This window comes from Rana temporaria, chromosome 3 (assembly GCF_905171775.1).
Source record: "Rana temporaria chromosome 3, aRanTem1.1, whole genome shotgun sequence".
Classification (NCBI taxonomy): domain Eukaryota; kingdom Metazoa; phylum Chordata; class Amphibia; order Anura; family Ranidae; genus Rana; species Rana temporaria.
Genome location: NC_053491.1, coordinates 463,175,725 through 463,200,001, shown reverse-complemented (window position 1 = coordinate 463,200,001; position 24,277 = coordinate 463,175,725). Strand labels below are relative to the sequence as shown.

The 24,277-nt window shown below is 48.6% G+C and overlaps 1 protein-coding gene across 1 annotated transcript in view; it reads right to left on the bottom strand.

The window, feature by feature from the left end:
* LOC120930590 overlaps positions 1 to 24,277 on the bottom strand; it is a 67,920-nt gene that overhangs the window by 34,676 nt on the left and 8,967 nt on the right. Inside the window, exon 2 of the mRNA XM_040341765.1 lies at positions 2,525 to 2,920. Coding sequence (XP_040197699.1) covers positions 2,525 to 2,920 — 396 coding nt within the window. The remainder of the gene's footprint in view (positions 1 to 2,524; positions 2,921 to 24,277) is intronic.

Here is a 24,277-nt window from a genome sequence, read left to right as displayed (position 1 = left end):
CAGACAGAAGGGGGCTACGAGTCTGTCCTCCTCCTGCAGGGTGATACAGACAGAATGGAGCTATGAGCCTGTTCTCCTCCTGCAGGGTGATACAGACAGAAGGGAGCTATGAGTCTGTCCTCCTGCAGGGTGATACAGACAGAAGGGGGCTATGAGTCTGTCCTCCTGCAGGGTGATGCAGACAGAAGGAGGCTATGAGTCTGTCCTCCTCCTGCAGGGTGATACAGACAGAAGAGGGTTATGAGTCTGTCCTCCTCCTGCAGGGTGATACAGACAGAAGGGGGCTATGAGTCTGTCCTCCTCCTGGAGGGTGATACAGACAGAAGGGGGCTATGAGTCTGTCCTCCTCCTGGAGGGTGATACAGACGAAAGGGAGCTATGAGTCTGTCCTCCTCCTGCAGGGTGATACAGACAGAAGGGAGCTATGAGTCTGTCCTCCTCCTGCAGGGTAAAATAGACAGAAGGGAGCTATGAGTCTGTCCTCCCCCTGCAGGGTGATACAGACAGAATGGAGCTATGAGCCTGTTCTCCTCCTGCAGGGTGATACAGACAGAAGGGAGCTATGAGTCTGTCCTCCTCCTGCAGGGTGATACAGACAGAAGGGGGCTATGAGTCTGTCCTCCTCCTGCAGGGTGATACAGACAGAAGGGAGCTATGAGTCTGTCCTCCTGCAGGGTGATACCGACAGAATGGAGCTATGAGCTTGTTCTCCTCCTGCAGGGTGATACAGACAGAAGGGGGCTATGAGTCTGTCCTCCTGCAGGGTGATGCAGACAGAAGGAGGCTATGAGTCTGTCCTCCTCCTGCAGGGTGATACAGACAGAAGGGAGCTATGAGTCTGTCCTCCTCCTGGAGGGTGATACAGACAGAAGAGGGTTATGAGTCTGTCCTCCTCCTGCAGGGTGATACAGACAAAAGGGGGCTATGAGTCTGTCCTCCTCCTGGAGGGTGATACAGACGAAAGGGAGCTATGAGTCTGTCCTCCTCCTGCAGGGTGATACAGACAGAAGGGAGCTATGAGTCTGTCCTCCTCCTGCAGGGTAAAATAGACAGAAGGAAGCTATGAGTCTGTCCTCCTCCTGCAGGGTGATACAGACAGAAGGGAGCTATGAGTCTGTCCTCCTCCTGCAGGGTGATACAGACAGAAGGGAGATATGAGTCTGTCCTCCTCCTGCAGGGTGATACAGACAGAAGGGAGCTATGAGTCTGTGCTCCTCCTGCAGGGTGATACAGACAGAAGGGGGCTATGAGTCTGTTCTCCCCCTGCAGGGTGATACAGACAGAAGGGAGCTATGAGTCTGTCCTCCTCCTGCAGGGTGATACAGACAGAAGGGGGTTATGAGTCTCTCCTCCTCCTGCAGGGTGATACAGACGAAAGGGAGCTATGAGTCTGTCCTTCTCCTGGAAGGTGATATAGACAGAAGGGAGCTATGAGTCTGTCCTCCCCCTGCAGGGTGATACAGACAGAATGGAGCTATGAGTCTGTCCTCCTGCAGGGTGATACAGACAGAATGGAGCTATGAGCCTGTTCTCCTCCTGCAGGGTGATACAGACAGAAGGGAGCTATGAGTCTGTCCTCCTGCAGGGTGATACAGACAGAAGGGGGTATGAGTCTGTCCTCCTCCTGCAGGGTGATACAGACAGAAGGGAGCTATGAGTCTGTCCTCCTGCAGGGTGATACAGACAGAAGGGAGCTATGAGTCTGTCCTCCTCCTGTAGGATGTTACAGACCGAAGGGGGCTATGAGCCTGTCCTCCTCCTGCAGGGGGATACAGACAGAAGGGGCTATGAGTCTGTCCTCCTCCTGCAGGGTGATACAGACAGAAGGGAGCTATGGGTCTGTCCTGCAGGGTGATACAGACAGAAGGGAGCTATGAGTCTGTCCTCCTCCTGCAGGGCGATACATACAGAAGGGAGCTATGAGTCTGTTCTTCTCCTGCAGGGTGATACAGACAGAACTGGCTATGAGTCTGTCCTCCTCCTGCAGGGTGATACAGTCAGAAGGGAGCGACGAGTCTGTCCTCCTCCTGCAGGGTGATACATACAGAAGGGAGCTATGAGTCTGTCCTCCCCCTGCAGGGTGATACAGACAGAAGGGAGCTATGCGTCTGTCCTCCTCCTGCAGGGTGATATAGACAGAAGAGAGCTATGAATCTGTCCTCCTCCTGCAGGGTGATACAGACAGAAGGGGGCTATGAGTCTGTCCTCCTCCTGCAGGGTGATACAGACAGAAGAGGGCTATGAGTCTGTCCTCCTCCTGCAGGGTGATACAGACAGAAGGGAGCTATGAGTCTGTCCTCCTCCTGCAGGGTGATACAGACAGAAGGGAGCTATGAGTCTGTCCTCCTCCTGCAGGGTGATACAGACAGAAGGGAGCTATGAGTCTGTCCTCCTCCTGCAGGGTGATACAGACAGAAGGGAGCTATGAGTCTGTCCTCCTCCTGCAGGGTGATACAGACAGAAGGGAGCTTTGAGTCTGTTCTTCTCCTGCAGGGTGATACAGACATTTATTTTAACATTTTACCTTTGAACCTTATATAGGTCCCATATATATTCTGCCACTCTTCCTTTTGTTGCCCATTATAGTAAAGTGAGATCCTACAGCAGAACATGGGTCCATCCGTTTCCTTCAGTTCCTTGATTCTGATTGTTGCTGTTCTCTCCAGCTCTGGGTTTCCCTCCATAGTGATCCGTCCTCTATAGTCTGCTTTTGTCCTCTTCTCAGTGTGATTGTAAATGATGTCATTATTTCCACATCTACCTCCTGTTGCATGTCTCCAGTACACTTTCACCTTTGCTGGATTATAATTCTTAGGATAGGAGAAGTGACAAGGGATGGTCACCGATCCCCCCACATCTACCGATATGGAGTCAGGTTGCTCTGTACAGTAGGGCTCATCTTCTTCACTGTAGACATCTCCTAAGGGAATATAAATCATATTTATATTTATTCTGTAATGTATTGATGTAAGAACTCTTCAAGAAAAACTTTTTTTTATATATATATATATATATATATATATATATATTTATTCAATTGATTTAAAGTGTCAGGTCTAAATAAAAATAAAAAAATAAATATTTTAAAAGTCAGCAGTTAGAAATACTGCAGCTGCTGACTTTTAATAAAAGGACACTTACCTGTCCAGGGCGCCTGCAATGCCGGCAACAGAAGATGAGCAATCGCTTGTCTCTCAGCTGCCCCCGCCGCCATCCTCAGTGAGGGAATCAGGAAGTGAACCAATGAGGCTTCACTGCCCGCTTCCCTACTGAGCATGCGCGAGTCGCGCTGCACTGTCATCACTGGTCCCCTGCTGTGTTCTGGGAACTGTGTGTTTCCCAGAAGACAGCGGGGGGGGTAGTAAGGGGTGTGACTCCTGCAGAATCTATTCCCGGAAGAGGGAGCAAATACCTATATTATACAGATATCTGCACCCCCTCCCCCCTGAAAGGTGCCAAATGTACCACCAGAGGGGGGGGGGGGGGTCCGAAAAAGCGGAGGTTCACTTTTTGTGTGGAACTCCACTTTAAGTATTAAATTGATTAACAAAAATGTAATATACTGCAGCTGATCTATCATTAGATGTGGTGGCTGCATCCATTTTTTTTTTTTTCCTTTATTTCCACGTGGTGATCTGGCCAGTAACACTCTTCCTGTCTTCAGGCCCGTACACACAATCGGATATTCCGACAACAATTGTCCGAAGGACCTGTTTTGTCAGATAATCCAACCGTCTTGACTAGGGCAGCCGGATAACTTACCGCACCAACCAATACAAGCATATACCCCTTAACATTAAACCTTTCCCAATAATCACACTGACACCTGCTGGATTTAAAATGGCCTGGTAGGCCTTTATTAACAAATACAAAAACTGTATATATATATATATATACACCATCATATACATATATATATCACCCAACTTTAAATATTTAACCTATTCCTCAATTGTTAAACCTTTTAACCATACCTTGGTTGTCAGTCCCCCTGACAACCCCTGATCACTCTTTTGGGCCTGTGGTACCCTCTTAGCTAACGACATGTCCCCAGTCGCGACTACCGACTCGAAGACCTAGCTGACCACAGACCCACCCACTTCTCCCCTGGTGGTCCAGACTGACACCAGACCACCAAGGCAGACACCATCCCTGTAACTATGCCCCCCCACCGTTTTTACCTAACCACCGTCTATTTCTACCAAACGGCAGGGGAACCCACCGCCATCCTGTACTGTCAAAACCACCTAACTCCTATAATTAGGGCGGGAGGGTGGGACTTCTCTCCTTGCTTCTTCCCCCGGACTGATGCTGCCCCTCCTCCAGCATCACCTAGCTCACTGAACTCTCCTCCCCCTCTCCTCACCTCCTCCAATAGTTAATTTCTAGGATCCTATTAACCACCCCCTCTAACTTTAACCCTTTCTACACCTAAGTTCCCTACACCCTGTCATGCTGTCCTCCGCCTCCATTGCATTGCAGCTACGAACTTGTCTTGACTAGGGCAGCCGGATAACTTACCGCACCAACCAATACAAGCATATACCCCTTAACATTAAACCTTTCCCAATAATCACACTGACACCTGCTGGATTTAAAATGGCCTGGTAGGCCTTTATTAACAAATACAAAAACTGTATATATATATATATATACACCATCATATACATATATATATCACCCAACTTTAAATATTTAACCTATTCCTCAATTGTTAAACCTTTTAACCATACCTTGGTTGTCAGTCCCCCTGACAACCCCTGATCACTCTTTTGGGCCTGTGGTACCCTCTTAGCTAACGACATGTCCCCAGTCGCGACTACCGACTCGAAGACCTAGCTGACCACAGACCCACCCACTTCTCCCCTGGTGGTCCAGACTGACACCAGACCACCAAGGCAGACACCATCCCTGTAACTATGCCCCCCCACCGTTTTTACCTAACCACCGTCTATTTCTACCAAACGGCAGGGGAACCCACCGCCACCGCGGCACAAGTGGGACCACCTCACACTTGGGCCCGCCGCCACACCAGGAAAGCCCTCCTAACGCCCTCCTCCAATCCCAGAGCCCAAAGATCGATCCCGATCGGGTTGAGATGAACCCCGTCCCCCCTCAGGTACCTCCAAGTCTCAACTTCTAAATCTGAATGGCGAACCGCTATCCCACCTTGCTGCACCACAAACCTGCCCACTTCTCTGTTCACCTTTATCCGGGCCTTATCCAAACGCTCCAATGACCTGGCCTCCCTCCAGGCCATGCGAGCCACAATATCTGACCAAACAATGATCAGGTCAGGGAAAGAGGCCCGCAGTCGGCGTATATCCCATTGTATGTCTTTGATCACCTGGCGCATCGGCCGGACGCTCAAATCATTCCCCCCCGCATGTATCACCAAAATGTTCGGGGCCCTGTCTAAGCTAGCCCCCCTGTGAACTTCGGGTAACACCTTCTGCCACATGAGACCCCTAATCCCTATCCATCGTACCCTTCCTTCCTCCCTGGGCACCCCCAGCTGTCTCCCCCCAGGCTTGACATCCGCCCTTCTTGCCCCCCAAAACACAAATGAATGTCCTAGGATCCAAATCAGACAACCTTGGGGATCTGTAAAGACATAAAAGAGAAAAACAATACCCAGCAGGACCAAAAACAACCCCCCGAAAACATTAACATCAGCATTGTCAACCACCGATACCTCATTGTTTACAACAAATGAGGCCGTACATACAGTTTATATCTATTAGACTCCCATCTGCCAATCCGCTTTACAGAATCTGCAGGCAGGCCTCCCCTTGCCGCTTCCGTTGCTGCCCCTATTCGAAACGAATGCGCCGAATATTCTCCCGGGACTAGACCCCCCTCCTTCAGACATTTCCGGAACACCGCCGTAAACTGGAACCGAGACAAACATTCCCCTTTTTGATGGATGAACAGAGCCTCCCCCCCTTTTGGGCGAACGCCCAAAAACCGCCTTACCACCTCAACCGGGCATGTTAGTGGACAATTCCCCCGGAACAACTCTATTTTTACGCCCCTACCTAGTTGATCCGTCTTCGAACGGCTAAGCCAAATCACCACCGATTTCTCCAGGCACCTAACGTCCTGCATTCGTAGTCCTCCCCCCACCACCTTGGAGGGGGAAACTAATTCCCCCACCCTGAACGCCCCAAAAAAGGCCAGAACGAAAACAGCCCGAAAAAGTATCTGCTCATAAAGCGATGCGCAAACCTTTTCCAAATTCCCCAATACCGTACCCAGGACCGCGAACGACACCGGACGCCTGGAATCCCGTGTAGTACTGCCCTTCCTGTATCCCTTTAACACCCTGCGCACCACAAAGGATTTTGTAAAATCCCTGAGGCCCGCCATCTGAAATAAAAAAGCCAATGCCGCCATCTTTTTGCTAATGGCGCCACCCGAGGTTCCCCTCTCGTAATTGCAGCACACAAAGTATAAGACCAACGACTGCAGGTCTTCTGGATCTTCCGACCCTCCTACCTCCTCCCTCAGTGCGGACCATTCCTGCCACACCTTAGAGTAAGCTCGCCACGTTCCCTCGCTGATCGACTGCCGAATCAATCCTGCGGCGACTCCAGTGCAATGTCCCACAACTTCTGAGGACAGGGTTCCCCCTGCCCCTCTGCCCCTGGCGCCAGGATCCGGAATTCCGCCCACTGGAAACGAGATAAAGCATCCGCCAATCTGTTATCCACCCCAGGAATGTGCACCGCATATATCAAGGCATTCACTTTGAGACACTTAAGTACCAAGTACCGCAGTAACCTAATCACCGGGGGCGAGGATGCCGATATGCTGTTGATCGCCCACACCACCCCCATGTTGTCGCAATTGAAGCGCACCTTTTTATTCCTGAAGAACTCCCCCCACAATTCCATCGCCACCACGATGGGGAACAACTCCAGCAGCACCAGGTTCCGGAGGAACCCTGCTGCCCTCCAAGACTCCGGCCAGGGCTCCGCGCTCCACCGTCCGTTGAAATAGGCCCCATAGCCCACTGACCCCGCCGCATCGGTAAATAGAGCCAGGTCGGCGTTGCTGACCGGCCCCGTCTGCCACATCGAACGACCATTGAAAGAGTCCAGGAACGTTCCCCAAACCCTCAGATCGTCTCTCAGTTCATTGGTCAGGCGCACAAAATGGTTTGGCACCCGGACCCCTGCCGTGGCCCCTGAAAGCCTTCGGCTGAAAATGCGTCCCATGGGAATAATCCGACACGCGAAATTTAACTTCCCCAACAAGGATTGGAGCTCCTTCAATCGAATCTTCCGCTTCACCCGGGCCTCACTGACCTCCCTCCTCAAAGCCAACACCTTATCCTCTGGTAGCCTACATTCCATCGCCACCGAGTCAATGGTGATCCCCAAGAACACCAGCTCAGACGCAGGGCCCTCCGTTTTGTCGGGGGCCAAGGGGATCCCAAAACGTTCCGCCAAATACTGTACCGTACCCAACAGAACCCCGCAACAGCGGGAGTCCGGGGGTCCTATGCACAGGAAGTCATCCAAATAGTGGATGACGGAATTCACCCCCGCCACTTCCCTGACCGCCCATTCAAAGAACGAGCTAAACGTCTCAAACAAAGCGCACGATATGGAACAACCCATCGGCAGGCAACGATCAACAAAATACTCCCCCTGCCAGTGGCACCCCAGCAAACGCAAACTAGTGGGGTGCACCGGTAACAGCCTGAAGGCGGATTCCACATCCGTCTTTGCCATCAAAGCCCCTTTCCCGTACTTTCTAACCCAAGACACCGCCGCATCAAATGATGTATAGGTAACCGCACAACTCTGCGGATCAATACCATCGTTGACCGACCCCCCTTTTGGGTGCGACAGATGATGTATCATCCGAAATTGACCCACTTCCTTCTTCGGAACTACGCCCAACGGGGACACCACCAAACCCCCCACAGGTGGTTCCCGAAACGGGCCGGCCATCCGGCCGAGCGCCACCTCCTTGGCCAGCTTAGCCGACACCACCCCCGGATGTCGCAGAGCTGACCGCAAATTGTCCGCCACCGGAGGGACCTCCGCCAACGAACTCGGAATCACGAAACCCTCCCCGAACCCCTGCTCTAGCAAACGCGCCGCCGCCCTGTCCGGATACTTACTTAGAAAAGGCAGCATCCTTTCCAGTCTCACCGGCGTCATTCCCTTTTCCAGCGCCATCTCCGGCCCGCTTCCCCTGTTTGAAACACCTATTGAACGCGTGCGACCCACCACACCCTGAGCACTCGTGCTTGAAGCGGCATGATCCTCCAAAACGACAGGTTCCGTCGTTGAACTGCCAGCACACCCCTTTCTTTTTGAGGGCCGGCGATCCCGCGGAGGAAGCGCCGCCGGCCCCCCCAGGAAAGGACTGGCCCGCCGCCCTGGTCGAGGTCATCAACCTCATCCACAGGCTAATGTCCTTATGGTCCCAGCGGATGGAGGGACGCACCGCCCTGCGCTGACGAAACTGTTCGTCATACCTCAACCACGCCAGACCCCCGTACACCCTATGCGCTTCGTGAATGGCATCAAGGTAACAGAATAGGGCCGTGCATTTCTCGGGGGCCTTTTCCCCGATCACGCTAGCCATAATCGCAAACGCCTGTAGCCAATTCGTAAACGTCCGCGGAATGAGCCTATACCGACGTTTTTCTTCCTCATCCTTTTTGCTCTCGTCCGGCTTCACCCGGTCGAGGTGAAATTTTTCCAACGGGAGCAAGGAAAATATTTCCACAAACTCGTCCTTCTGAATTTTCTCCCTCACCTCTGGCTTAAGATGGGCACCCAACGGCCCTTCAAAGCAAATGTAAATTTCCCCCCTAGCCGCGTCATCCAGCCGCACCTTGTCCCCGTCCTTGTCCTTGTCTTTGTCCTTGCGTTCCGCCGCCGTTCCCACGCCGTCCTTGTCCGTCTGTGTCCCTGCCACGCCTGTCCCTGGATTCGCCGGCACCGGGGGAGGGACAACTACCGCTGTCAGCGCCTGAACGGCGGGGGCAGGAACCGGGAGGGGGGGTACTGGCACCGGGGGGACCCAAGGACCCAGCGGGCTCGCAACCTGAGGAGCACCCCCATCTAGCCTACGTAACAATTCCCGTAAGGCATCCCACACACCCCCCTCCCCTGAGGGACTAAGCACCGCCACCCCCCCACTAATGTCCTGCGCACTAACCCCACCCCTACCCCCCGCAACCACATTAGATGTAGTCTTACCGGTTCGGCGCGGCCGTGAAGGTCCTCCAGCCGACAGGTTCCCATAACGTCCATCCTCCGCGGGGTCCTCCGGCAGCTCCCCCTCTTCGCTGCTGCTGGAACCGGTCGCCGCCTGCCCGTGTGGTCGTTGACGAACCTCCTCACTCCTTCCCCGACCTCTGGACACAGCTGGCGTTGTGACAGGTATGGGAGCCACCACCCCCCGAGGGCTCTCGTCTCCATCGCTGCTGAACTCTTCAATCAGATCATCCCTCAGCACTGCGGCTGCAGCCTGAGCACCACTGCCCCTCCGGTCAACCCTCCCAGACTCCGAACGGTGCCTGGAGGCGGGACCTCCCGACTAACGTGACTGGCCTGATGTCGCTCCATCTGCATCCCTGAACGCATCCCCACCGCGTGCGAGGCCGCCGCCTGTGGACCGAGCTAGGCCGGCGCCTGTCTGAGGGTCCTTCCCACGCCGGGCCGCCCCCCCGACCGGAACATCGCCACCGGGGACAGCCATGTGAATCTGGGCCTGCACCAACACAGGGGAGGTAGGCCTGGGCACCCGAGAGGCTCCCCCGCGCTGCGCGCTTCCCGCCCCCCCGCCCCCCGCCCGTGCAGTGGCAGACTGAGATTGCTTGGCGGGGGGGCCCGACGGGGGCCTACTGGGACTCCGCACCCGACGCTGTGACCTGGGGGTATTATCTGGGCTAAAGCGCTCCGGCGGTATCGACCGCCTCGCGCGCGTTGAAGCAGGCCTAGACCCGACCGGGGCCTGCTGCACCCCCCGCAGAGTGGCGGTGATCTGGCTTTGCAGCCAGTCCGCGCCGTGGACCTCCGCAACAGCTTGAAGCTGCGCTAACAACCCGGCTACCTCTGACATTTTTCTTCCCTTCCTTGCCTTTTCCACAGATGACCCAGAGCGCTGACCCGATACACAGACAGGCTGCAGGACTTCTCTCCTTGCTTCTTCCCCCGGACTGATGCTGCCCCTCCTCCAGCATCACCTAGCTCACTGAACTCTCCTCCCCCTCTCCTCACCTCCTCCAATAGTTAATTTCTAGGATCCTATTAACCACCCCCTCTAACTTTAACCCTTTCTACACCTAAGTTCCCTACACCCTGTCATGCTGTCCTCCGCCTCCATTGCATTGCAGCTACGAACTTGTCTGTACGCTCCATCTGACAATTGTTGTCGGATTTTCCAACAACAAATGTTGGATAGCATGCTCTCAAATTGTCAGACAACAGTTATGTCGGTTTATCCGATCGTGTGTACACAAATCCGTCCGACTAAAATCCAACGTACAAACACGCATGCGCCGAACCAATCCTAACCATCAGACAACATTAGCAGAAGTTGCCCAAAGGGTGGCGCTAAAGAGCAGAAAAAACACATAGGGGCAGATCCACAAAGAAAGTACGCCGGCGTATATATTGATACGCCGGCGTACTTTCAAATTTCCCGCGTCGTATCTTTGTTTTGAATCCTCAAACCAAGATACAATGGCATCTGGGTTAGCTCCGACAGGTGTACGTCTCCGTACGCCTTCGGATCTTAGATGCAATTCTTAGGTGTCCGCTGGGTGGCGTTCCCGTCGTAATCCGCGTCGAGTATGCAAATTAGCTATTTCCGACGATCCACGAATGTACGAGCGGCCGTCGCATTCCTTTACGTAGTTTCTAGTTGGCTTTTTTCGGCGTATAGTTAAAGCTGCTATCTGGTGGCGTATGCAATGTTAAGTATGGACGTCGTTCCCGCGTCAAATTTTTTATTTTTTATTTAGTTTGCGTAACTCGTCCGTGAATAGGGTTGGACGTAATTTACGTCCACGTCAAAACCAATGACGTCCTTGCGATGTCATTTAGAGCAATGCACGGCGGGAAATTTAGGGACGGCGCATGTGCAGTTCGTTCGGCGCGGGGACGCGCTTCATTTAAATGAAACACGCCCCCTACTCGCCGCATTTGAATTCCGCGCCGTTATGCCGCGAGAGATACACTACGCCGCCGTAACTTACGGCGCAAATTCTTTCTGGATTCAAAGATTAGAAAAGTAAGTTACAGCGGCGTAACGTAATTCACATACGCTGCGCCCATGCAAATGTACGAGAATCTGCCCCATAGTTTTGTGAATGTTGGCTGAAAATGTTCTGCCCTCTGTCTGCAGAACAAGTTCATGGCCAACGCCCTTCGGACAAAAATCCACAGATTTGTCCGATGGTGTGTACGAGGCTTTAGGGTATCTCCACTCTAGATGGAGGAGCAATGGAGACACCTTTGAACAGCATAATTGTCAGTCCGGGGCGATTGTAATGTAAAGCCGGCCATTCATACCAGGTACCTCTGGTGGAAGGAAAGAAAATTGCGAAATTCATGGCCTGTCTAAAAGCCCGTACACACGATCGGATATTCCGACAACAATTGTCAGGGACGTGTTTTTTCGGATAATCCGACTGTCTGTACACTCCACCGGACCATTGTTGTCGGAATTTCCGACAACAAATGTTGACTGTGCATGCTCTCAAATTGTCTGACAAGAAATTTGTTATATCATACGATCGTGTGTACAAAAATCTGTTGGACTAAAATCCAAAGTGCAAACACGCATGCTCCGAACCAATGCTAACCATAAGACAACATTAGCAGAAGTTGCCCAAAGGGTGGCGCTAAAGAGCTGAAATTCCACGTAGTACGTCTATTACGTCACTACGTTCATGTTTGTTGGCTGAAAATGTTCTGCCGTGTGTATGCATACCAAGTTCACGGCCAACGCCCCTTCGGACCAAAATCCACGGCTTTAGATGTATTGGCAGATTTAGATGAACTTTACTAACAAAATAAAGCTGGACACCACATAAGCAGTTGGAGCAGACCATTTTTCCTTTTGAGATAAAGGTTTTAAAAGCCGATGATTGTAAGTACCCCTGTCACTGGTAAATAGTTTGTCTCATTCCTTTAACTGCTTGCCTACTGCCGGCTGTCATATGACGGCCGGACGGTGCAGCACTTGTTCTGGGCGGGCGTCATATGACGTCCTCGCCTTCCCAGGCCACTAGGGGGTGCCGGCGTGTGTGCGCTCCCGCCGCATCACTGGGAACCCGATGCATGTGCCCACGATTGCCCAGAAATGGAGCAGGACCGTGGAGCTGTGTGTGTAAACAAAACCCACGTAAACACACAGCTCCACGTCCTGTCAGAGGAGAGGAGACTGATATGTGTTCCCAGTACAGAGGAACACAGATTGGTCTCCTCCCCCTGTGAGAACCCTCCCCCTACAGTTAAAATCACTCCCTAGGACACATATTTAACCCCTTGATCACCCCCTAGTGTTAACTCCTTCCCTGCCAGTCACATTTATACAGTAATCAATGCATTTTTATAGCACGAATCGCTATATAAATGTGAATGGTCCCAAAATGGTGTCAAAAGTGTCCGATGTGTCTGCCGCAATATCTCAGTCACGATAAAAATCGCAGATCGCCGCCATTACTAGTAAAAAAAATAAAAAAAATAAAAATTATATAAATCTATCCCCTATTTTGTAGACGTTATAACTTTTGCGCAAACTGATCAATATACGCTTATTGCGTTTCTATTATTTACCAAAAACATGTAGAAGAATACATATCGGCCTAAAATGAGGAAAAAAATATATATTTTTTTTAAATCGGATATTAAGGCTCCATGCACACAGAAGCTAAAAAAAAGCTATAAAAACGCCAGTCGCTTTGCAGGGAACCTTTCAACGTTTTTTAGCGTTTTTGCTATAGAGTTTATTAGCGTTTTTCAGTGTAGTGCTTTTTAGTTTTTTTTTTTTTTTAATGGATAAAAAAAAGCTTAAAAAAACATTGGCTAGCATCGTTTTTGAGCGTTTTTCAGCATTTTGCGTTTTCACTTTCACTTTGAATGCAAATTTCGGGCGTTCAGAAAAAAGCCAATAAACTCCAAAGCTCATTAACACAAAAAAACGCCCATGGGCACATAGGCTAACATAGAGTTCAGTTTATGGGCTTTAAAAAAAAAACACCAAAACACCAATAAACTGCAGTTTATCAGCTTCTGTGTGCATGGAGCCTTATTATAGCAAAAAGTAATATATTGTGTTATTTTCAAACTTGTCACTATTCTTTTGTTTATAGCACAAAAAAATAAAAACTGCAGAGGTATTCAAATACCGCCAAAAGAAAGCTCTATTTGTGTAGGAAAAATGATACAAATTTCAGTTGGGTACAGTGTTGCATGACCGCGCAATTGTCATTCAAATTTTGACAGTGCTGAAAGCTAAAAAATGGCTTGGGCAGGAAGAGGGTGAAAGTGCCCTGTATTGAGGTGGTTAATTGCCACTTTTACTGGACAGCCTGGTTTGTTAACCACTTAAGGACCGCCTAACGACGATATACGTTGGCAGAATGGCACCGCTGGGCACAATCACGTACCTGTACGTGATTGTATAAAGCCCAGCGGTGGGTCGCGGGCGCGCACCGGCGGGGCCGCTTCTGCGACCCGGTCTGAAGCTCCGTGACCTCGGACGCGGGACTCGCGGACCCGATCGCCGCTACAGTCCCGCGATCGGTCCCCAGAGCTGAAGAACGGGGAGAGCCGTAATGTCGCAGTCATGAAAAAATCGCTGATTGCCGCCATTAGTAGTAAAAAAAATTTTTTATAAAAATGCAATAAAACTATCCCCTATTTTGTAAACGCTATACATTTTTTGCAAACCAATCGATATACGCTTATTACGATTATTTTTACCAAAAATAGGTAGAAGAATACGTATCGGCCTAAACTGAGAAAAAAAAACATTATAAATGTTTTTGGGGGATATTTATTATAGAAAAAAGTAAAAAATATAGAATTTTTTTCAAAATTGTTGCCCTATTTTTGTTTATAGCGCAAAAAATAAAAACTGCAGAGGTGATCAGTGGTGCGCGGTCGTGCGACGTGGCTCCCAAACAAAATTGACGTCCTTTTTTTCCCACAAATAGAGCTTTCTTTTGGTGGTATTTGATCACCTCTGCGGTTTTTATTTTTTGCGCTATAAACAAAAATACATTTTGAAAAAAAAAACAATATCTTTTACTTTTTGCTATAATAAATATCCCCCAAAAATATATAAAAAAACATTTTTTTTACCTCAGTTTAGGTCGATACGTATTCTTCTACATATATTTGGTAAAAAAAAAATGAGCGAAAAAAAAATGAGCGAAAAAAAAAAATAAGCAAAAGTTATAGCGCCTACCAAATAGGGGATAGAATCATTTTTTTTTTTTATTATTATGGGAAAATGACCGGGAATCGACGGAGGGGGGGGGGGGGCACCACTCGTACTGCCGATAAAAGTAATCCCATGGTGAATCCGCCGCCGGGACCACTTTTATGTGAAAGAGGATCGACCATTGCTTAAAAAAACACTGGGGTAATGGAAGCTAGCTGAGGCCATAACAACGGTATATAACATCAAACTAATGACGTATATACAGTTAGGTCCATAGATATTTGGACAGAGGCACAATTTTTGTTTTTTTCAGGTATTTACCAAAACATATTCAAGCTATAGTTATATAATGGATATGGAATGAAAGTGCACTCTCCGGTTTAGTTTGAGGCTATGTACATCCAAATCAGAGGAAGGGTTTAGGAAGTACAGCTCTTAATGTGGAGTTCCACCCAAAAATTGAGCTTCCGCTTTAAGTGCAGGTGACCCACTGACATGCCATATTTGGTGTGACGGTATCGGTATGATATCCCCGTCAAAGATTCCCTTCTTCCATAAGAACATCACCCCAATATTCCACTAGGAGGGATATTCCTGAGATCGCCCATTAAGCCACACATTAGTCCAGGCTTACTGCTAGAACAAGACAGACTTTAATGGTTTTTCTTCTCAGCTTTTTATACAGTCCAAGACATTGAAGCAACAATGAAATCTCCACCCCCCCCAATCACACACTAAGGCTAATTACTAAAACATTCTAGACAGGTCGGCACCGACCGACAATTATCATGTCTAATTAACACCTCTGAGAATCACTAGGTTTTTAGACAGGGTTATCACACAATTAAAGGCCTTTCAAAAGCTAGCCTTATTTAACATATGAACAGTGTTCACAGAGAGAGATGAATCACACATGAAACACCTGTTACCTGTAACCCACAGCATTAAGTTAGCAAGGAGAGCATTAGACTGAAGCATATAGGCAATTGCATCACAATGGCCCCCCTTTTTCTCCCTGCTACGGCAAACCCGGTTGGACCTTCCCTGGTCCAGTAGGGTTGACGGGTTCAGAGCTTTTAGTCCGAGGTTAACTCCGTTTGGCGTAACTGACCTCCCTTGGCAACTGCTCCCGACTCAGGTATGTCACCGGGTCGTCAGATCACACGCCGGTCAGTCCCCAAGTCTTTGTGTGATCTGCAGAGTCACCAGAAGTCAGTGTGAAGATGGCGAATGGGTCTGTGCGCCGCCGTCTAGGTGTCCCGCTATGGGAGGGGGCAGGTTATGGCTCTGAAGTGACAGTCACAGGAGATTCATAGAAAGAAAAAGTTATATTTGTTGAAATGCTGTAGCACTGGTGCTCAGAGTCCGGGGGGGGGGGAGGGGACTCAGAACCCCATAAGGTCAGCCACCCCCTGCTCCCTCCGCAGCCGCCGGTTCTCCTCTTTGAGCTTCTCCAGCTCCATCTCTAGTTCATGGAGCCTGGGGGGGTTAGCCCGCTGTGACCTCAGGTGGTTGTTCTCCTCCTCCATGCGGCTTATGCACTCCTCCAGCTCCATGTACTCATGGATCAGCTCCTGCTTGCTCGTGTCCTGCAGGCTCTCCACGTGGTCCTTCATCATCCGGAACTGGGTGGTGGTGTAAGGGGCCACCGGTGGGCCCTTGGCGAACATCTCGGCCCGCATCTGGGACGCCCGCTGCGACTCCCTCTCCTCCAGTCGCTTCTTATCCTCCCAGGTCACCTTGTTATACGGCTTCCAGGACCTCTTCTTCTTGGGGGGTAGCCGGCGGTGCCTCTTTCTGCCCAGCTCCCTCCAGGGCCCCTCCGGCTCATGGCTGTCGCCCATGACCAGCTGACAATGGTGTTCCCTGTTGTCCGTAATAACAGATTGTACCATGAGGGCTTCGTAAGGGGTGCCCAATGGTTCTTCCTGACCCAGCTCCTGGAGATCCCAAGCCGAGTCTACACAATGGGCTGCTGCTGGAGGGCGGTACCCAGGTTGAGACCAATTTGACCTGGTGTTGTCGTTCATGGGGCAATTCTGCTTGAAGTGACCGAGCTGTTTGCACCGGAAGCAGCGTTGTTCGTTGTCCTCCTGGCGTGGATAGCGAGGGCTAGATGTCATCGGTCTGTTAGGAGGTTGGTATCTAGCGGCTGGTGGGTGTGAGGGCGCCGTTGGTCGTGGAGGTTGTACCCGTGGTGTGACCTGGTTCGTCTTGCGAGTATCCGCATATTCATCCGCCAACTTCGCGGCCTCTGGTAGAGTCATGGGCCTGCGATCTCTCACCCAATCTTTGACCTCCGTCTGGATGTGATTGTAAAATTGCTCCAGGAGCATTAGTTGCAAAATGTCCTCTGCGGTGGTGGCCTGGCTGCTGTTAACCCAGTTAGAGGCCGACAGGGACAACTGGCATGCCCATTCCGCGTAAGAGTCTTTCGTGGTTTTGCGTGAGTCCCTGAACTTCTGTCGGTGAGACTCTGGGGTTACTGCATAACGAGCCAGGAGCGCTTCTTTAACCCGGGCGTAGCTATGGATATCCTGATCTGGCACGGTCTGGAAAGCATCAGAAGCTTTGCCTGACAGTTTGCCTGACAATATTGCAACCCAGTCTCCTCTAGCTATTCGGTGCAGGTTACATTGTCGCTCAAAGTCCGCCAGGTAGTTATCAATCTCACAGTCCTTTTCATCAAAAGCTTTAAAAGCGCTAAACGGGATCTTCCTTGTGTCTGCTGTGCTGTACTCACTGTTTGGAGAATGTGCGGCTGCTTGTTGGACTGCTGCCAGTTTTAACTGTAGTTCTGCGTCTCTTATTTGTTTAGCCTCCTTCGCTAACAGGTCCATCACTTTCAGCACCACATCCGGCGTTGGGTTCGGGCCGAACCACGCTAGCTTCTCTCTCATTAGCTTGTTGGCTGGCGATTCCTCCTCCTGAATCACTGGTGTCTCCATCTCTTGTACTGCTGGCGTTGCTGCAATCCCGTCCTCCTGGTCTCGCTCCATTGATTCTGCTATGATGACCCGCTTGGTTTTGTTGCTAGCAATCCTTCCACGAACTTCCAGTAGTTCTTCCAGTGTCTGCTTGGAATCCGGGTGTGAAGGGGAATAGAAGGGAAAATCCCACTGCTACCAACCAATTGTGACGGTATCGGTATGATATCCCCGTCAAAGATTCCCTTCTTCCATAAGAACATCACCCCAATATTCCACTAGGAGGGATATTCCTGAGATCGCCCATTAAGCCACACATTAGTCCAGGCTTACTGCTAGAACAAGACAGACTTTAATGGTTTTTCTTCTCAGCTTTTTATACAGTCCAAGACATTGAAGCAACAATGAAATCTCCACCCCCCCAATCACACACTAAGGCTAATTACTAAAACATTCTAGACAGGTCGGCACCGACCGACAATTATCATGTCTAATCACTGCACATTCTTTAAACAACAAACCATCTTCACACTCTGAGTTTCCTAAGCAGACGTTTCGTCTGTATCCAGTTTGACACCTATTAACACCTCTGAGAATCACTAGGTTTTTAGACAGGGTTATCACACAATTAAAGGCCTTTCAAAAGCTAGCCTTATTTAACATATGAACAGTGTTCACAGAGAGAGATGAATCACACATGAAACACCTGTTACCTGTAACCCACAGCATTAAGTTAGCAGGGAGAGCATTAGACTGAAGCATATAGGCAATTGCATCACATTTGGCATGTCATTTTTTTTGGGGGGGGAGCAGGTACCCTGTTTTAAGAGATACCAGCTCCCACTTTCTCCTCTGATGCACTGGAAGGAGGATCACCTTTCCCTCACCCTCCCTGCAATCTTCTGGGACATGTCACATTCACAGCGTACAGCGCGCATACGCAGTGCGTGCCCTGACATGAAGCCACAGCAGGGCATCCACAGTTAGAATGCTGGCATTGCGGAGAGGAGGGGGAAGAGGAGCGGGAGCGTGGGACAGGTGAGTGTCTGATTATTAAAAGCCAGCAGCTACACTTTTTGTAGCTGCTATATTTTAAATGGGTGGAACTCCTCTTTAAGAATAGCCATCCCACCTTTTTCAAGGGGCCAAAAGTAATTGTACAATTGAATCAAAAGCTGTTTCCTGGCCAGGTGTGGGCTACTCCTTCATTATTTCTTCATCCATTAAGCAGGTAAAGCTTAATGGATTGATTCTAAGTGTGGTATTTGCATGTGGAATATATTGATGTGAACCTACATCATGCTTTTAAAGGAGCTGTCCATACAAGTTAAATAGGCCATTGAAAGGCTTCAAAAGAGAGATAGCAGCAACATTAGGAGTGACCAAATCAATAGTTTGGTACATTTTTGAGCTTAGCAACATAAAAAAGCCTGGACGTCCACAGAAGACAACAGTGGTGGATGATCGCAGGATCCTCTCTATGGTAAAGAAAAACCCATTCACAACATAAAGACAAGTGAAGGACACACTCCAGGAGGTGGGCGTATCATTGTCAAAGTCTACAATCAAGAGAAGACTTCACAAGGGCAAATACAGAGGGTTCACCACAAAGTGCAAACCATTCATAAGCCTGAAAATAGAAAAGCAAGATTAGACTTTTCCAAAAAAAACATCTAAAAAAGCCAGACCAGTTCTGGAAAAGCATTCTTTGGACGGATGAAACTAAGATTAATCTGTACCAAAATGACAGGAAGAAAAAAGTGTGGAGAAGGCTTGGAACAGCTCATGATCCAAAGCACACAACGTCATCTGTAAAACATGGTGGAGCGTGCAGTGTGATGGCATGGGCATGCATGACTTCCAGTGGCACTGGGTCATTGGTGTTTATTAATGATGTAACAGAAGACAGAAGCAGCCGGATTAATTCTGCAGCATTATAGATATACTGTCAGCCCAGATTCAGCCAAATGCAGCAAAGTTAATTGAACGGCACTTTATAGTACAGATAGACAATGATTAGGGTTGAGCGAACCCGAACTGTAAAATTCGGGTTCGGTACGGACTTTGTTTTTTTTTTTACCCGGACCCGAACCCGAACATTTTGCTGAAAGTTCGGGTTCAGAGTTCGGCTATGTACGGCAGCCAATCGCCATTTGTTTTACTACTGTGACTAAGAAGCCATCACAGCCATGCCTACTAATGGCATGGCTGTGATTGGCCAGTGCAGCATGTGACCCAGCATGTAACCCAGCCTCTATATAAGCTAGAGGCACACAGCACAGCTCGCCACTCTGCTTTAGCTAGGGTAGGGAAAGGCTGCTGCTGATCTGAGGGAGAGATTGAGATAGGACTATCCTGCTTCAGAAATCTACACCAGCACTGCATCTGTCCCTGTGAGATACTCTGCATTAGACAGTTTAGGGCAAGGTTCCTGTTTGTTGCTATAGGGAGAGAAGTATATAGGAGATACTCTGCATATTACAGCAGCACTAATTCTGTCCCTGTGAGATACTCTGCATTAGACAGTTTAGGGCAAGGTTCCTGCTTGTTCTTATAGGGAGAGAATTATATAGGAGATACTCTGCATATTACAGCAGCACTGCATTTGTCCCTGTGAGATACTCTGCATTAGACAGTTTAGGGCAAGGTTCCTGTTTGTTGCTATAGGGAGAGAATTATATAGGAGATACTCTGCATATTACAGCAGCACTAATTCTGTCCCTGTGAGATACTCTGCATTAGACAGTTTAGGGCAAGGTTCCTGCTTGTTCTTATAGGGAGAGAATTATATAGGAGATACTCTGCATATTACAGCAGCACTGCATAGGTTCCTGTGAGATACTCTGCATATTACACCAGCACTGCATAGGTTCCTGTGAGATACTCTGCAATAGCTAGTTTAGGGCAAGGTTCCTGCTTGTTCTTATAGGGAGAGAATTATATAGGAGCTACTCTGCATATTACAGCAGCACTGCATCTGTCCCTGTGAGATACTCTGCATTAGACAGTTTAGGGCAAGGTTCCTGCTTGTTGCTATAGGGAGAGAATTATATAGGAGATACTCTGCATATTACACCAGCACTGCATCTGTCCCTGTGAGATACTCTGCATTAGACAGTTTAGGGCAAGGTTCCTGTTTGTTGCTATAGGGAGAGAATTATATAGGAGATACTCTGCATATTACAGAAGCACTGAATCTGTCCCTGTGAGATACTCTGCATCAGCTAGTTTAGGGCAAGGTTCCTGCTTGTTCTTATAGGGAGAGAATTATATAGGAGATACTCTGCATATTACAGCAGCACTGCATCTGTCCCTGTGAGATACTCTGCATTAGACAGTTTAGGGCAAGGTTCCTGTTTGTTGCTATAGGGAGAGAATTATATAGGAGATACTCTGCATATTACACCAGCACTGCATCTGTCCCTGTGAGATACTCTGCATTAGACAGTTTAGGGCAAGTTTCCTGTTTGTTGCTATAGGGAGAGAATTATATAGGAGATACTCTGCATATTACAGCAGCACTCAATCTGTCCCTGTGAGATACTCTGCATCAGCTAGTTTAGGGCAAGGTTCCTGCTTGTTCTTATAGGGAGAGAATTATATAGGAGATACTCTGCATATTACAGCAGCACTGCATCTGTCCCTGTGAGATACTCTGCATTAGACAGTTTAGGGCAAGTTTCCTGTTTGTTGCTATAGGGAGAGAATTATATAGGAGATACTCTGCATATTACAGCAGCACTCAATCTGTCCCTGTGAGATACTCTGCATCAGCTAGTTTAGGGCAAGGTTCCTGCTTGTTCTTATAGGAAGAGAATTATATAGGAGATACTCTGCATATTACAGCAGCACTGCATAGGTTCCTGTGAGATACTCTGCATATTACACCAGCACTGCATAGGTTCCTGTGAGATACTCTGCAATAGCTAGTTTAGGGCAAGGTTCCTGCTTGTTCTTATAGGGAGAGAATTATATAGGAGACACTCTGCATATTACAGAAGCACTGAATCTGTCCCTGTGAGATACTCTGCATCAGCTAGTTTAGGGCAAGGTTCCTGCTTGTTCTTATAGGGAGAGAATTATATAGGAGATACTCTGCATATTACAGCAGCACTGCATCTGTCCCTGTGAGATACTCTGCATTAGACAGTTTAGGGCAAGTTTCCTGTTTGTTGCTATAGGGAGAGAATTATATAGGAGATACTCTGCATATTACAGCAGCACTCAATCTGTCCCTGTGAGATACTCTGCATCAGCTAGTTTAGGGCAAGGTTCCTGCTTGTTCTTATAGGGAGAGAATTATATAGGAGATACTCTGCATATTACAGCAGCACTGCATCTGTCCCTGTGAGATACTCTGCATTAGACAGTTTAGGGCAATGTTCCTGCTTGTTCTTATAGGAAGAGAATTATATAGGAGATACTCTGCATATTACACCAGCACTGCATAGGTTCCTGTGAGATACTCTGCATTAGCTAGTTTAGGGCAAGGTTCCTGCTTGTTCTTATAGGGAGAGAATTATATAGAAGATACTCTGCATATTACAGCAGCACTGCATCTGTCCCTGTGAGATACTCTGTATTAGACAGTTTAGGGCAAGGTTCCTGCTTGTTCTTATAGGGAGAGAATTATATAGGAGACACTCTGCATATTACAGTAGCACTGCATCTGTCCCTGTGAGATACTCTGCATTAGATAGTTTAGGGCAAGGATCCTGCTTGTTCTTATAGGGAGAGAATTATATAGGAGTCAGTCCTGGTTCACAAATTCAATTGCAGCAGCACTGCATCTGTTCATGTGAGATACTCTGCATATTGCATCAGCACTGCATTTCTTTCTGTGAGATACTCTGCATATTGCACCAGCACTGCATTTCTTTCTGTGAGATACTCTGCATATTACAGCAGCAGCACTACATTTCTTAGGCCCCGTACACACGACCGAGGAACTCGACGTGCCAAACACATCGAGTTCCTCGTCGAGTTCAGTGTGGAAGCCGCCGAGGAGCTCGGCGGGCCGACTTTCCTCATTGAACAAAGAGGAAATAGAGAACATGTTCTCTTTTCGGCCCGACGAGTTCCTCGACGGGTTCCTCGCTGAAAAGTGTACACACGACCGAGTTTCTCGCCAGAATCCAGCTCCGACCGAGTTTCTGGCTGAATTCTGCCGAGAAACTCGGTCGTGTGTACGGGGCCTCACCCTAACCCCAACCCTAACCCTAACCCCAACCCTAACCCTAACCCTAACCTCCTAACCCTAACCCCAACCCTAACCGTCCTCCTATGTCAAAATTATTATTTTTTTATTTTTTATTTTTATTGGTTTTATTTATTTTTTTATGTTATTTTAAGGTATTTCCCGATCTTTTTTCTGAAGTTCGGCCGAACCCGTCGAACCCGAACATCCAGGTGTCCGCTCAACTCTAACAATGATCCAAAACACACTACAAAAGCAACCCAGGAGCTTTTGAAGGAAAAGAAGTGGAATATTCTGTAATGGCCGAGTCAATCACCTGATCTTAACCCAATTGAGCATATATTTCACTTGCTGAAGGAAAAACTAAAGGCAGAAACACCCACAAACAAAGAACAACAGAAGACAGCTGCAATTAGAGCCTGACAAAGCATCAGAAAGGAGGAAACCCAGTCTTTGGTAATGTCCATGGCTTCCAGACTTCAGGTAGTCATTGCCAGTAAAGGCAATGATACAATACTATTGGTCCAAGCTGTCCAATAAAAATGCTGCAGTGGAGGTTGTCCTTTCACTGCAGTGTCAAAGTAGGGGCATGTTTCTAAAGGACAAATGCTCCCTTCCAACCCAGCCCTGCCCTCTTAACTACTAGGGAAAAACATGGGTTTATGGGTATAAGGATTAACCATAATCCCATGTTTTTCTGACACATTTAAGAGGGATGATCTGCTGCTGCTGCTGCTGAAAGGGTACTGTTTTAAATCAAGCTAAATCATAGATTATATATGCTATATGTTATAAGATAATAATTGATTATTTATCTATTTACTGTGAAATTACTGGTTGGAAGTTATAACTTCAAACTTCAGTAATTTGTTGTTTTCAGGGGGTCCTTGAAAAATGAATACCAGACTTGACAGACAATTATCATGTAGGCCTGAACACTCTATATCCCCACGGCAGTGGACCATGAAGTGTGTTTTAGCACAGGTAACTATAGACTGGACCAGTCTATATCCTCGCATTTGTGGACCATGAAGTAGCTTGAAGAACAGGTAAAGGTAGACTGGAACAGTATATATGTTTATTGCTGGAAACCATGCAGTAGCTTGTAGAACAGATATGGCTATAGTGGAACAGTCTATAGATTCACAACTGGGTAACATGAAGTTGCTTGCAGAACAGATATGGCTAAACTGAACCAGTCTATAGATTCATGGCTGAGAACCATGAAGTAGCTTTGGCACATAAAGGAGACCCCACTCACAGAATCCTGGAGCAGGTTCAGTCCATGGGTAGCTCAGAATCCAGCCCTAAGGGTGACAGGGGCAAGCAGCCTCCCTTCTCTCAGCTCACTAATCCACACCCTCAAGAGGTAGAAAAGACGATCCCCTCAGGGCTCCAGGCAATTTAACAGCATCCCAATCACCAACAGGGCACACCACTGTAGGGATTGGCTGGGCCTTGCTTAATATTCAGGCTGGTCATTTGAAATGTTCCAATCTAAGCTCTAAAAATGTATTTTAGAGGCAGGGGAAGGCAATCAAACTCCAAGCTTGATAATCCCTGAACAGACCAAACTAAACAATCACTGCTCCTCCGGCTGCAGAAGGAGCCAAAAACGAATCATACCTAGCAGCCTCACTATGAGCCTGAGCCAGCCAGATCGGGAAAATGTCACATTTAGCTGGGGTAGTAATACCCATGCTAAATGTTTAATTTGCTACTGCAGCTG